This window comes from Eleginops maclovinus, chromosome 15, assembly GCF_036324505.1.
Source record: "Eleginops maclovinus isolate JMC-PN-2008 ecotype Puerto Natales chromosome 15, JC_Emac_rtc_rv5, whole genome shotgun sequence".
NCBI classification, from domain to species: Eukaryota; Metazoa; Chordata; class Actinopteri; order Perciformes; family Eleginopidae; genus Eleginops; species Eleginops maclovinus.
Window position 1 is genome coordinate 774137 of NC_086363.1, and position 13141 is coordinate 787277.

Sequence of the window (13141 nt, forward strand, 5' to 3'; positions counted from 1 at the left end):
CGTCTCTCTTTAGTGTCCCCTGGTCTCCAGCCGTGTGCGTCTCTTTTTAGTGTCCCCTGGTCTCCAGCTGTGTGCGTCTCTCTTTAGTGTCCCCTGGTCTCCAGCCGTGTGCGTCTCTTTTTAGTGTCCCCTGGTCTCCAGCTGTGTGCGTCTCTCGTTAGTGTCCCCTGGTCTCCAGCTGTGTTAGGGTGGCCAGACGTCCGGCTTTAGGCCGGACAGTCCGGCTTTTCAATGACCTGTCCGAGCCGGACGCGTATTTGCCCTCCTTAGGTGCATACCATCCTTAGAAGGAGGACAAATACGCGCCGGACGCCGGACAGGGCATTGTGCGTCTCTCTTTAGTGTCCCCTGGTCTCCAGCTGTGTACGTCTCTCTTTAGTGTCCCCTGGTCTCCAGCTGTGTACGTCTCTCTTTAGTGTCCCCTGGTCTCCAGCTGTGTGCGTCTCTCTTTAGTGTCCCCTGGTCTCCAGCTGTGTGTGTCTCTCTTTAGTGTCCCCTGGTCTCCAGCTGTGTGCGTCTCTCTTTAGTGTCCCCTGGTCTCCAGCTGTGTGCGTCTCTCTTTAGTGTCCCCTGGTCTCCAGCTGTGTGCGTCTCTCTTTAGTGTCCCCTGGTCCCCAGCTGTGTGCGTCTCTCTTTAGTGTCCCCTGGTCTCCGTTGTGTTGGAGCTTCTTGCAGCGTTTGGTTTCTGCAGCTTTTAGTAAACGCTGCTCATGTTTCATCTGCTGAATGTTCTCTAGATGCTGCAGATGTTGCTGCATGTGTTGAAGAGCTGCTGCAGATCATGTTTCTGCATGAGTTCTGATTTGTGTTTCTATATCTGCATCCTCTCTGAAGCTGAGGTTGCTCCTGATGGAAGAGTTTTGAGCGGTTTGCACCTGCCAGCCACCGTGGATTCTCCCAGTTTATACAAATACACTTTTCAAGACACTAATATCGTCTAACGTCTGTCAGCAGTCACAACAAAACTGCTAAAATAGTCTTTAAAGTGGATAATATTCTTCTTTCATTGGACATGTCCTCTGTTGGACAGTTCAAACTAAGATAAGAGACAATAAGATGGACCTTTATTAATGCCAAATACAGGAATTAAATCAGTAAGAAATACAGGACAATAATGAGCTCCTTCTGTTTATTAACCCATGAAATATACTTTCCATTTCCATGCCGTTGCTTTCCACACATTTATCCAAACCACATGTTTGTATTATAAAGTCTGTTCACAACCAAATTACATAATTTGAAGAAAAGCACGGGCTGTATTTTAAACATTAATAGACTTTAATAAAAACATAATTCTCTTTTCTCAGCAGAAAAACATATTTCTAAACCTCCATGAACTCTCCTGTAATATCACACTAAACAAAACTCCTTCAGTTCTACAGTTTTCTTTCTTCAGACCCATTTTATGGTGGAAAATGGTTGATCCACTCAGAACACGGATTGTTATATTTAAAGCACACGGAAACAAACATTATTTTTAGGACAGTTTTGTGCCAAATTCGTACTAAATACAGCCACTGATGAAGAAATGTGCATGAAGAAGGGTCCTCTGGAGCTCCATCACAGATCTCAGATCAGCGTCGGCTGTCCATCAGTGAACCTGGAAATTACAACAGATGTGGAACCCTGAGAAACACGTACACGATCTGAGTACAAGATCTGAGTACAAGATCTGAGTACTTCTACTTTAACTCAAGTACAAGATCTGAGTACTTCTACTTTACTCAAGTACAAGACCTGAGTACTTCTACTTTACTCAAGTACAAGACCTGAGTACTTCTACTTTTACTCAAGTACAAGACCTGAGTACTTCTACTTTTACTCAAGTACAAGATCTGAGTACTTCTACTTTTACTCAAGTACAAGATCTGAGTACTTCTACTTTACTCAAGTACAAGACCTGAGTACTTCTACTTTACTCAAGTACAAGATCTGAGTACTTCTACTTTACTCAAGTACAAGATCTGAGTACTTCTACTTTCACTCAAGTACAAGACCTGAGTACTTCTACTTTACTCAAGTACAAGATCTGAGTACTTATACTTTACTCAAGTACCAGACCTGAGTACTTTTACTTTACTCAAGTACAAGACCTGAGTACTTCTACTTTACTCAAGTACAAGATCTGAGTACTTCTACTTTAACTCAAGTACACGATCTGAGTACTTCTACTTTTACTCAAGTACACGATCTGAGTACTTCTACTTTTACTTCTCCCCTCTGGTTTGAACAGTTTTCGAATATTCGATAGACTCAGGTCACCCCCCCCGCCCCGCTGACACTGATGAACCTCTTTCTCTGACCGCTCGTTTCAAACCCTTCCCTCAGAGTAAAAGAACCTCAGGTGTGGTTTAAGAATCGTATCCTCTGAAGTTGTTCCCAGAGGATCCTCACTAATGTCTGCAGAGGTCAACACGCTGCTGTTTGTGAATCAGTGTTTCCCAGATGCTTCTCACACACTCTATACCCTCCCTCAGTCCTATCACTCTCTCTTTCACACAGTCCTGTTTCCTCACATCAGCACATTGTCCTCCTGGCTGTCTGAAGATTATTAAAGCTGAGAAAGCTCTTGTTCCCCGGTCTCCTCTTACAGAAACAGAACCTGCAGATGATTCTGGTGTAACGGTTTGTGTTTGAATACAGATGCAGTATGAGAGTTACTTCCTGACATTATTATTTGTGTCCACTAGAGAGAGCTGTATGCTTTCTAAGACCCCCATGGATTCTCCAAGCCGCTTTACATTAACACCATATTGAGCCGTTAGCAGCAGCTCCTGTCGGCCCACACAGACCACTATTCCCCACATATGGATATGGAAGTTGGGTTATAAATGCATTCATCTGATTTATTTTAAAAAGTGCACTATTTTTTTAACACAAACGCAGCTTTTATTGTTTAAAATTACCTTGAATTTCTGCCTTTACCTTTCTTCTATGGAGTCACATTTATTAATACTAATGTCCACTGAAGAGTGGACTCTTTGTTTTGAGTTCAATTAACGTATTCATTTTCACACAAGCGATGGACACATGAAATGTAAGCTCTGAAAATGTTTGTTGATTTGGTTTAGCAGCATGGGTTAATCACACACACACACACACACACACACACACACACACACACACACACACACACACACACACACACACACACACACACACACACACACACACACACACACACACACACACACACACACACACACACATTTCAGAGATAAATAGTTTTTATTTTGGCACTTTTTTCACAAATCGTGACAGTTCACAAACAATTCACAGTGCTCCAGTGACTGGAAACCTCCAGAAGCAGTGGGGGAATAAACTCATGCTTTGGAGTAACATGTAAAGGATGAGACCTAATTCAAAGCTTCAGTACAGCCACCAATATCACCAAGATGAAGTTAAAGAAATGGATGAGACATGCAGTCAGTCTGGCAGCAAACTGCAGGTGAAATGAAGTAGTGTTTGGAAGGCTAGTCCCGTTTGTGCGTGTGCGGCCTGCCACTTATATTTGGAGACCAACTCAAAAATGAAGCATCTCTTGTTTAGCCCTCAGCTCTTGCCCCCCGCTGCAGAGGACGAGCTGTACAGCGTCGACTTCCTCAGCTCGATTTTCATCGACTGGCTCTCGGCCCGCGACTCTAACCTGGTCACCGTCGACACGCCCAGAACCGCCTTGCTGTTCGGTTTCATACCTTTACACATCGGGATCCGAGTGGCTGCACTGCGAGGTGAGAGCACATCCGAAATGGGCTGGAAAATAAAAAACGGAAAAGCAATTTAAGGAGAAGACTTGGATCTTGGAACACAAATGTCTGAGGAGGGGCCGCACACAAACGTAGGGTTAGCTCCCGTGTTAGCATCGTTTCTGATTAGCCTTGTTCCAGGTTCAACTTACAAATGCATGTTTGAATTCAGACGTTTTAGTCAATGAGCGAATCGTAGATTTTGTTACTGGGAGATGGTTCATCATACCTGGAAAGCAGTCTTGGCAGACTAGAAAGGTTGGGAAAATGGTGTCAGGAAGTACCATAAAGCTTTTGCCAAAACCCCCAAAACAGGGCACCAGTTACCAGATATACGAAGTAGATTTTACTTCTTAAAAGTCGACATTGAGAAAAAAAAAACTCTGCGTATTTAGGAAAAAGTGATGATTTTGAAAAATAATGGGACATTTTCAAAAGTCGACATGTGGAAAGAAACTTCTTGGGGAAAAAGTCAAAATTTGTCGAGAAAAAAAATCTGAATTTTTAGTAAAAGACAGATTTTTTGGGAAAATACCTACTAATCCAGACCTACTGATTTAATGGACGTACTTTTGACACCATCATGACAATCACACCTGCAAGTCATTAGATAAATGCTGTCTCTTTTAACCCCAACCCTAAGATTAGTTCAATCAGATATTAAGCAAAGCGTCATCTAGAGTCACAATATATTCACAAACAACTCCAGATGGAGGACTGAAGGGTCTCACCATTGAAGGTGCTGGTCTGGAGGACGCTGAGGAGATGGGTGTGATCGTTATGCTGCTTGTCATTTTGCTCTGAATCGTCTTCCCCACCAAGGACTGGCGTGGGGAGCGCAGCACGGTACCTGTCGACACTTCCTTACTGCTTTCTGAAGATCTGAGCGTCAAAACTGAGCTGCTGCATCCCTCCGAAGGCCTCTTATACTGCGGACCCAGGTGGATGTGGATCTTGTTGTCCTCCGTGGTGATGATGCTGCTGTTGCCGCTGTATTTTCTGAAAGGGGGCTTGTCCGGCGTCACTTTTATCACCGTGGTCCGGCCTGCCATGGTGTCCTGGGGCTCAGGTGCAGCACACGCTTCAGCCACAGGGGTGGAGCCGACCCTGATGAAGGATAGCGGCGACTGGAGTCTTTCCAAAGGGCTGCAGGGCTTTTCCGGACTCTTGGCCCTGGAGATGGCGGTGATCGTGACTGGAGATTTGGCTCGGTCGAAGGCTCCCAGTGGGTCGCAGTCTTTACTCTTCGAGGCCAGGGTCGTCGGCTTTGGGACGATGGTTATGCGGGGTTTTTGGAGGCCGAGAGTCGGGATGATGGTGGTGCTGGAGAAGAAGTCCTCTGCTCGGGGGCTGGTGATCTCCAAGGTGGCGGTGCTGTTCTGGTGATCGGGGGTGACTCGAATGTGCAAAGGCTGGCATGGCCTGCTGGTCTCCGGCGGATGGATCAAGGAGGCGCGATTCATCTTGTCAGTCAGAGTCTGAGTGAGGCTAATGGCCGCTTTCTTTTTCATCCAGGGGATCCAGGATTTTTTGTCCGCCAGATCTGCCGATGCCGGAGGGTATCGCTCGAGAACTGCTGGCTTCTTTAGACCCCGTTGCCTGAGGTTGCTCATTAGGTGGTTTTCCTCGAGGACTGATTTCCGTATGAATCCCGCCGCTGTGTCGTCGTCTGCAGGTTCGCCCATCATGGCGTCCGTCTGCACCGCTGTGGAGGTCACCGGGACATTCACCATCCTCTTACCGTTCATGCTCGGCCTCAAGGCGCGGCTGTACCTCTTGGTGGCTTCCAGCTCGTTGGCGAGGTTGGCAAAATCGTAGCTCATGCTCCGTTTCTTCTCTTCCTCTTCCATGAACCTCTGCTGCAGGACAGAATAATCCACCTGCAGCTGCGAGAGCTGGTCCTCCTTGTTCATCAGCTCGTGGATTTTCTCCTTCAGAGCCCGGACGTCGGCTTGCAGCTCTCTGGTTTTAGCCTCCTCTGACTTGCAGCGGATTCTCAGCTCAGCCTCGGGACTCACCTCGCCTTTCTCTATGGCCTTGTTCCTGGCGATCTGGCTTTTCATTTCCTCCAGAATCTTGGAGAGAGTGTTGGCTTTGTCCTGCTCCGTTCTGAATTTCTTCTCCAGTAGATCGTACTCGTCCTCAGTCTTCATCAAATCCCCTTCCACCACTTCAAGTTGTTTCAGCCGGCTTTTAAGTCTTTCAATTTCAATCGTGAGCTCTTTGACTTTGTTGTCTTCCTCTGGGTTTCTGTTGTTGAACGACTTTCTCTGTATCTCCCTCTCCGTCTCCTCGAGTCCATCCATTCTTATTTTCAGTTTGGTATTCATCTGCTTGCACTTTTCCTCTTCACTTGCGAGCTGAGTCTTTAACTCGTCTTTCTCTTTAGCGAGAGACGACACCTTGACCTCCATCTCTGATTTGAATCTCAGAAGTTTCTTGCTCTCCTCGATCAGCTTCTCTGTGACCTCTGTAACTTTGCCCTGCTCCGCTTTAAACATCTTGCTTAAATCCTCACTCTTTTGTTCTTCCTGTTTGAGTCTTTCCGCTATATTTTTCCTGTCATCCACCAGAATGACTGTGAAGGACTTCAACTTCATCAGATCGTCTTTTAACAGCAACTCTGCCTTTTCAAACTTCGACTCTGAGCCCTCCAGTTCCCTCAGCCGGGTCTTCACCGTCTCCAGCTCCCCGGCCAGATCCTTCACGACACGTTTCTCCTTTTCCAGGTTTGCATGAAGCTGAGCGCACTCTGTATTGCTTCTACTGAAAGCCCCCTCCAGCTTCTCCAGTTCAACCATCCTTTTCTGCAGTTTGTCCACCTCCAGCCTCAGCTCCTTGCTGTGGTTCTCCTCGCCCTGCAGCTTTTTCCTCAGCTCCCTGCACTGAGTCTCTGTTTTGGTTATCTCCTCATCCTTGCCTTCCATCTCCAGAACTTTCTTCCGCAGATTCTCCAGCTCGGTCATGAGAGACGAATCCCCGCACTCCCCTTTGCTGATCTTCTCCCGGAGCTCCTGCAGGTCTTCTTCTGATTTCTGCAACGTCTTATTGCTCTCCTCTAACTCTTCGATCTTGTGCGCCAACCCCGCCATCTTAAGCCTCAGCTGTCGGCTTTGGGACTCCTCGTTTGCCAGTTTCGCCGTCATCTCCTCGTGTTCCTGTGCAAATTTAGCCGCTCTGTGCTCCAGCTCAGCCTCCAGGTTGAGGAGTTTCTGGCCGTACTCCTTGGCGGAGTCACTGACTGCCGCCAGACGCTGCTCCTTCTCCTGCAGCTTCTGAACGAAGTCCTGGATCTTCTGGCTCTGCTGGTCGATCTGCTCGATGTGCAGCTGCCGCTCATCCACCAACATCAGGGCGAAAGACTTGAGCTTCACCAGCTCCGCTCGTACCCTCTCCAGCCGCCGGTTGTGGTCTTTGTCCTTACGAGCCTGGTAAGCCTTCTCCTGCTCCAACAGCCTTTTGAGTCTATGAAACACACAGAGGAGAGGACTCTTTAAAGTAGAGACGCTACATACTGACATACACCTGAACATCAGCAGGAGAGGACTCTTTAAAGTAGAGACACTACATACTGACATACACCTGAACATCAGCAGGAGAGGACTCTTTAAAGTAGAGACACTACATACTGATATACACCTGAACATCAGCAGGAGAGGACTCTTTAAAGTAGAGACACTACATACTGATATACACCTGAACATCAGCAGGAGAGGACTCTTTAAAGTAGAGACACTACATACTGATACACCTGAACATCAGCAGGAGAGGACTCTTTAAAGTAGAGACACTACATACTGATATACACCTGAACATCAGCAGGAGAGGACTCTTTAAAGTAGAGACTCTACATACTGATATACACCTGAACATCAGCAGGAGAGGACTCTTTAAAGTAGAGACGCTACACACTGATACACACCTGAACATCAGCAGGAGAGGACTCTTTAAAGTAGAGACACTACATACTGATATACACCTGAACATCAGCAGGAGAGGACTCTTTAAAGTAGAGACTTTACATACTGATATACACCTGAACATCAGCAGGAGAGGACTCTTTAAAGTAGAGACACTACATACTGATATACACCTGAACATCAGCAGGAGAGGACTCTTTAAAGTAGAGACTCTACATACTGATACACACCTGAACATCAGCAGGAGAGGACTCTTTAAAGTAGAGACTCTACATACTGATATACACCTGAACATCAGCAGGAGAGGACTCTTTAAAGTAGAGACTCTACATACTGATATACACCTGAACATCAGCAGGAGAGGACTCTTTAAAGTAGAGACTCTACATACTGATATACACCTGAACATCAGCAGGAGAGGACTCTTTAAAGTAGAGACTCTACATACTGATATACACCTGAACATCAGCAGGAGAGGACTCTTTAAAGTAGAGACTCTACATACTGATATACACCTGAACATCAGCAGGAGAGGACTCTTTAAAGTAGAGACACTACATACTGATATACACCTGAACATCAGCAGGAGAGGACTCTTTAAAGTAGAGACTCTACATACTGATATACACCTGAACATCAGCAGGAGAAGACTCTTTAAAGTAGAGAGTCTACATACTGATATACACCTGAACATCAGCAGGAGAGGACTCTTTAAAGCATGTTGTATCTTAAACCTTTAACTTAATGATCACATATTTAGCTTGTAGAACATCTGTAAAGAACTAAAGCTGTCAGAAACATGTTCTCTGTTTGTGAAAATTGTAGAAGTACAAAGTTGCATGACTTTTAAACAGTGCCGTAGTTGCATAAGTGCCAATCCTTCAAAACTGTCGCTCAAAGTGCAGCAGGGTTCAGCTCCTGTAGATGTTTAACTGATCCCAGCGGGAGTCGAGGTTTCACGAGGCTCACATCAGGTTTCAGCACAACAAGTGTTCCTGTTCCCGACACACTGCGGACTAAAGTTCTCCCCCTGAGAAACTCTGTCAGACTTACCGAGCGGTGGTGATGCAGAGCAGGTTGATCCATATTTGTTTCTAAGCTGCCTCTGAGGCTCTCACAGTCAGAGAGGGGGAGTCAGGAGGGAGGAGAGAGTGAAAGCCATCCCACACCCAAAGTGTCACCGAGAGACAATGAGAGAAAAGTGGATGTGCTGAGCAGCAGCAGCTCCTCTGGCTGGTGATGTCATCCAACCCTCCATATATGGACTGAGAGGCCCTGCCCTTGCTTGGACACTGAGGGGGAAGAGGACGGGTTCTTCCTCTTTCTCACTTTCCCTCATGGGGGAGAAAGGGCATAAAACATGACGCAAACTACAAAATTACAGACGCTGTACTGCTCAATTATGAGATATCTTGGCTATTTTGCTCAGAAAACATCCAGTGATAAAAAGGTGAGTATATTTGCTTCAGAGGTATTTTCCTGGCCTATTCTCTTATAGTTTGGAAGCCAAACGTGTAAATTCAGCTCCATATGTTTAATACTAATCCTGTCCTTTCTATATCCTGAATCATTGGACCAAGGGATTTGTTTACATATTCCAATTTATATTGATTTCTTTTCATAAAATTGGATGAAAAAGTGGTTTGATTTATGGATTTTGACCTTATGTTCTGGAAATGAAGGCGAAATAGCAAATATTTCCCCAAAAATAATGTCTCATTGGCATGATTGAACATGACATTTGAGGAAACTTGTAATACTAAAAAGTCTCGTCTTAATTTGAGACACAAACTGGGGAGGTTTCATGTTGATACCTGTTGGTTATTTATTTTACCCACCAGTATACCCTCTGTTCCCTAACATTGTTGCTCCAGTTCTGTCCGTTTTGCAGCCAGCAGTTACCATAGAAACGAGGTAACAATGCAGCGGACAATGGCAGGCGGCCCTCCTCGTTATAATCCTCTTGTGTTTCGTGCAAAAGGGACGTGGATACGAGTCGTGTGTGAGGTCATCGCTGCAGACTGTGGTTCGCTTCGCAGAGGATCCCAATTTAGACAAATATGAGCGGAGCAAACAGCTTACAGATGCAGAGCCTATCACTGCCTCGGCTGCACGGCGGATAAAAATACCACGAGAGCCCTTCCACAGTTGAAGGCCTGTGTTTTGTGGCTTAAATACGAGCACTTTTCTTTTTAAATCATGCAAAAATAAAACTAGAAGAGCAACAATTCCAAAAACTACTCCTCGTATCCCCTCAATGAACTTAAAGCCACACATCTTAACCTATGGTAGAGCTGCAGGACAATCCTTAACCTATGGTAGAGCTGCAGGACAATCCTTAACCTATGGTAGAGCTGCAGGACAATCCTTAACCTATGGTAGAGCTGCAGGACAATCCTTAACCTATGGTAGAGCTGCAGGACAATCCTTAACCTATGGTAGAGCTGCAGGACAATCGGCACATCTTCAGGATCAAAAATGGGAGATTTAACCTGAAATGGGCCATATGTGTATTTCCTGTGGTCTGATTTTGATTAATTTTGGGTCCATTTGGAAGGTTTAGGGGACACTGGATCCTTTGGATTGGACAGATTGCTTATTATTTTAAAACAACTTCTCCACAGTAGAGGTAATAATGTCCATCTTGTGCTCTCTATATCCAATGGTCACTACACTACTCATGGTAATCAAACTCAGCCCACTTCAGAGTACAAATATGGACATTTCCTGCCGTTTTTGATCCTGAAAATGTCAGAAATGGATTCAACATGCTCAATAGTTCTGGGTTTTTTCCTGCTTATTTCTTGATGGGATGGTGACTCCCTCAGGCCTCGGTTCCCAGTTCCCATTTCACCCAGTATAGCATGTCTGCTTTCAGAAAAATGTCAGCTAAACACTCTGTAATTTCACAGTGGTGGACCATCCTGATTTATGCAGAAATGCCATGTCTGTGCCCCCGACACTGCCAAAGCACTTCCTGTTGACTCGAGGTCTGGATGGTAATTATTGGGACTATAATCAGAACATCTTGGTTTAACGTCGAGGCTCGGTTTTTATGAGTGTGGGGGCTCTTTCTGCCCAGGAATAGATCCGCCTCAGAGAGAGGGTTATGATGACAGATCCTGAGAGCGAGGGGCTTTCTGTCGGGGGAATGACTGAGGATTATCATGCATTTACAAGCCTTTGCATCGTAATCACAGAGGTGTTACAAGGAGACGCAGCTTTTTACAGACATGCATGCTCCCCATAGGATATATCCTACTGACCCTGGTCCTTAAGCGCCGCCATTAAGCTCACATTTTCTGCTTTTAATGAATCTAAAGAACCACAGCCTTGAATATCCTAGGACTTTAAGCACAGACATGCTCTGAGTCCTTGGTGATCCTCGTATATAACGCATAAAATTATATAAGCTCCTCTCGTGCACTTCCTACTTTCCCGGGACAGGGCGTTGTGCAAACAGAGCGTCTCATCGTGATCTCTGCTGGGAATGACATCATGCGGGATGCATCCATTCATGATATCACCTGCAGTGAATCTGCCCGCTGACCGCAGCCTGCAGGAATGTGTTATCAGAGCGGAGCTGCAGAGCACTAGAGCCAGGAGGAGCTGGGTGTAGAAACTCACATCAACAACCACTCCACTACAGTTCAGAGGTAGATGGTGTACTTCTACTCCACTACAGTTCAGAGGTAGATGGTGTACTTCTACTCCACTACAGTTCAGAGGTAGATGGTGTACTTCTACTCCACTACAGTTCAGAGGTAGATGGTGTACTTCTACTCCACTACAGTTCAGAGGTAGATGGTGTACTTCTACTCCACTACAGTTCAGAGGTAGATGGTGTACTTCTACTCCACTACAGTTCAGAGGTAGATGGTGTACTTCTACTCCACTACATGTATTGAACCCCTTTAGTTGCTAGGCAGATTAGGATTAATGATGGTAAATATAATCTCCCTTAAATCAGACTGTAGTTCACCTGCAGTAAATCCAGCAGCTACCCTGCAGTATACAAAGCCATTCAAACTAGCTGCACCTTTACCAGCTCTGAGAACACTTTAATGATCAATCATTATAAAACATATCAGAGATATTATTCTGAAATGGATTACGTGGAAATAGCTGCACATAAACAAAGCACCAGGACAGAGTCAGTCCTCTCTGTGACGTCAATGGATTGATAAGGCACGACTCCCTGCTCCTATCCGAACCATCTTGCAGAACTTCGAGGCTCGGGGTCTTATCTGATGCCTCCCACCCATCATACAAATACACATGCATCTGCAGAATGTGCATGATTTAAAAAGCAATCATCTTTAGAGCGTAAGTCTTCGACCAACAACAACATATTCCAGGAATCTGAGGCTTCTCCTCGCTTACTGAACACAGAGGGAGGCCCAGACCGGTAGAATACAGTACTATCAAATAATAATAGTTTTCTAAAATTAAAAATACATCTGCTGGATGCCTCAACCTGTTGTTGGTTTGAGTCGTTAAATCTAATCTGTTGAAAGTGTAGAAAAAGTGCGACAGTATTCCTAAATAATTGGGAATTTGTGAGTTGAAGAAAAATGTAAATATTTCATTTGAAAGTCGTAGGAATTCCAATCGCAACTCTGAACATCCTTTACAAAATGTGCTATTCAATATTAAGATCCTATTTATACAAATACACCAAATGTATTTATCTTAAACAATACTAGTTAAATATTTGTAGTACATTTTTATTCTGTTTTAATTTGTCCTGAGACATTTCTCACACACACACACACACACACACACACACACACACACACACACATACACACACACACCTCTCCCTCTCGGTCTCCAGCAGGTTGGTGAAGTCGTCGCTCTTGCTCATGAAGTCGCCGTGCTTCAGCTTCTCGTTGTCCAGCTCGGTCACGGTGCGCCGGTGACACTTCTCCGCCATCAGCAGCTGCTCCAGCATCCGCCGGTACGTCTCCCTCTGTTTCTCCTCCAGACGCTCCAGCTGAAGGGAACACACACTCATCATTAACACACACACACACACACACACGCACACACACACACACACACACACACACATCTGCCTGCTCCCTTTAGCCACGGTCATGGTGAAGTGAGGAAACAATGAGCTCCTCCGGGACCGTTCGGAGCCTCAGCCTCACTGTTGTTCCCAGACTTCACTGAGCATGGGAAATTACATTTTCCAGTAGAAACCACTGCAATGACACAAAGGATCATTTGCATGAACCCTGGGGTAAATGCACCGCCAAAATAAAAGCGGAATTTGGAGGTTTTAACACGCTTATAATCTACCGGGGTGTTTTTCCACCATGATCCCAGACTTTTGGCGCCTGCTGCCTTAAATGAAATCAAGTAATTATTATTTGTATTAATTGTGTTTGTTGGCTCCTGAAAGTCCTTTAAAATGCTTCTATTTTCATTTTTCCTGATGATATTTATGTTTTGAGTAAAGAACTTTTT

The 13141-nt window shown here is 45.2% G+C and overlaps 1 protein-coding gene across 8 annotated transcripts in view; it reads right to left on the bottom strand.

The window, feature by feature from the left end:
• Nucleotides 1-1115: 1115 nt before the first annotated feature.
• LOC134876884 (filamin-A-interacting protein 1-like) overlaps nt 1116-13141 on the bottom strand; it is a 32520-nt gene continuing 20494 nt past the window's right edge. For 4 of the 8 annotated variants that reach the window (XM_063902105.1, XM_063902107.1, XM_063902106.1 and 1 more), the window contains 3 exons: nt 12484-12662; nt 4478-7211; nt 1116-3753 (listed from right to left, as the gene is read on the bottom strand). In XM_063902105.1, coding sequence (XP_063758175.1) covers nt 3553-3753; nt 4478-7211; nt 12484-12662 — 3114 coding nt within the window. In that variant the 3' untranslated portion in view covers nt 1116-3552. Of the gene's footprint in view, nt 3754-3975; nt 3997-4477; nt 7212-8719; nt 8924-12483; nt 12663-13141 lie in introns of those variants that run through there. The other 4 variants (XM_063902108.1, XM_063902109.1, XM_063902112.1 and 1 more) reach the window with 4 other exon arrangements.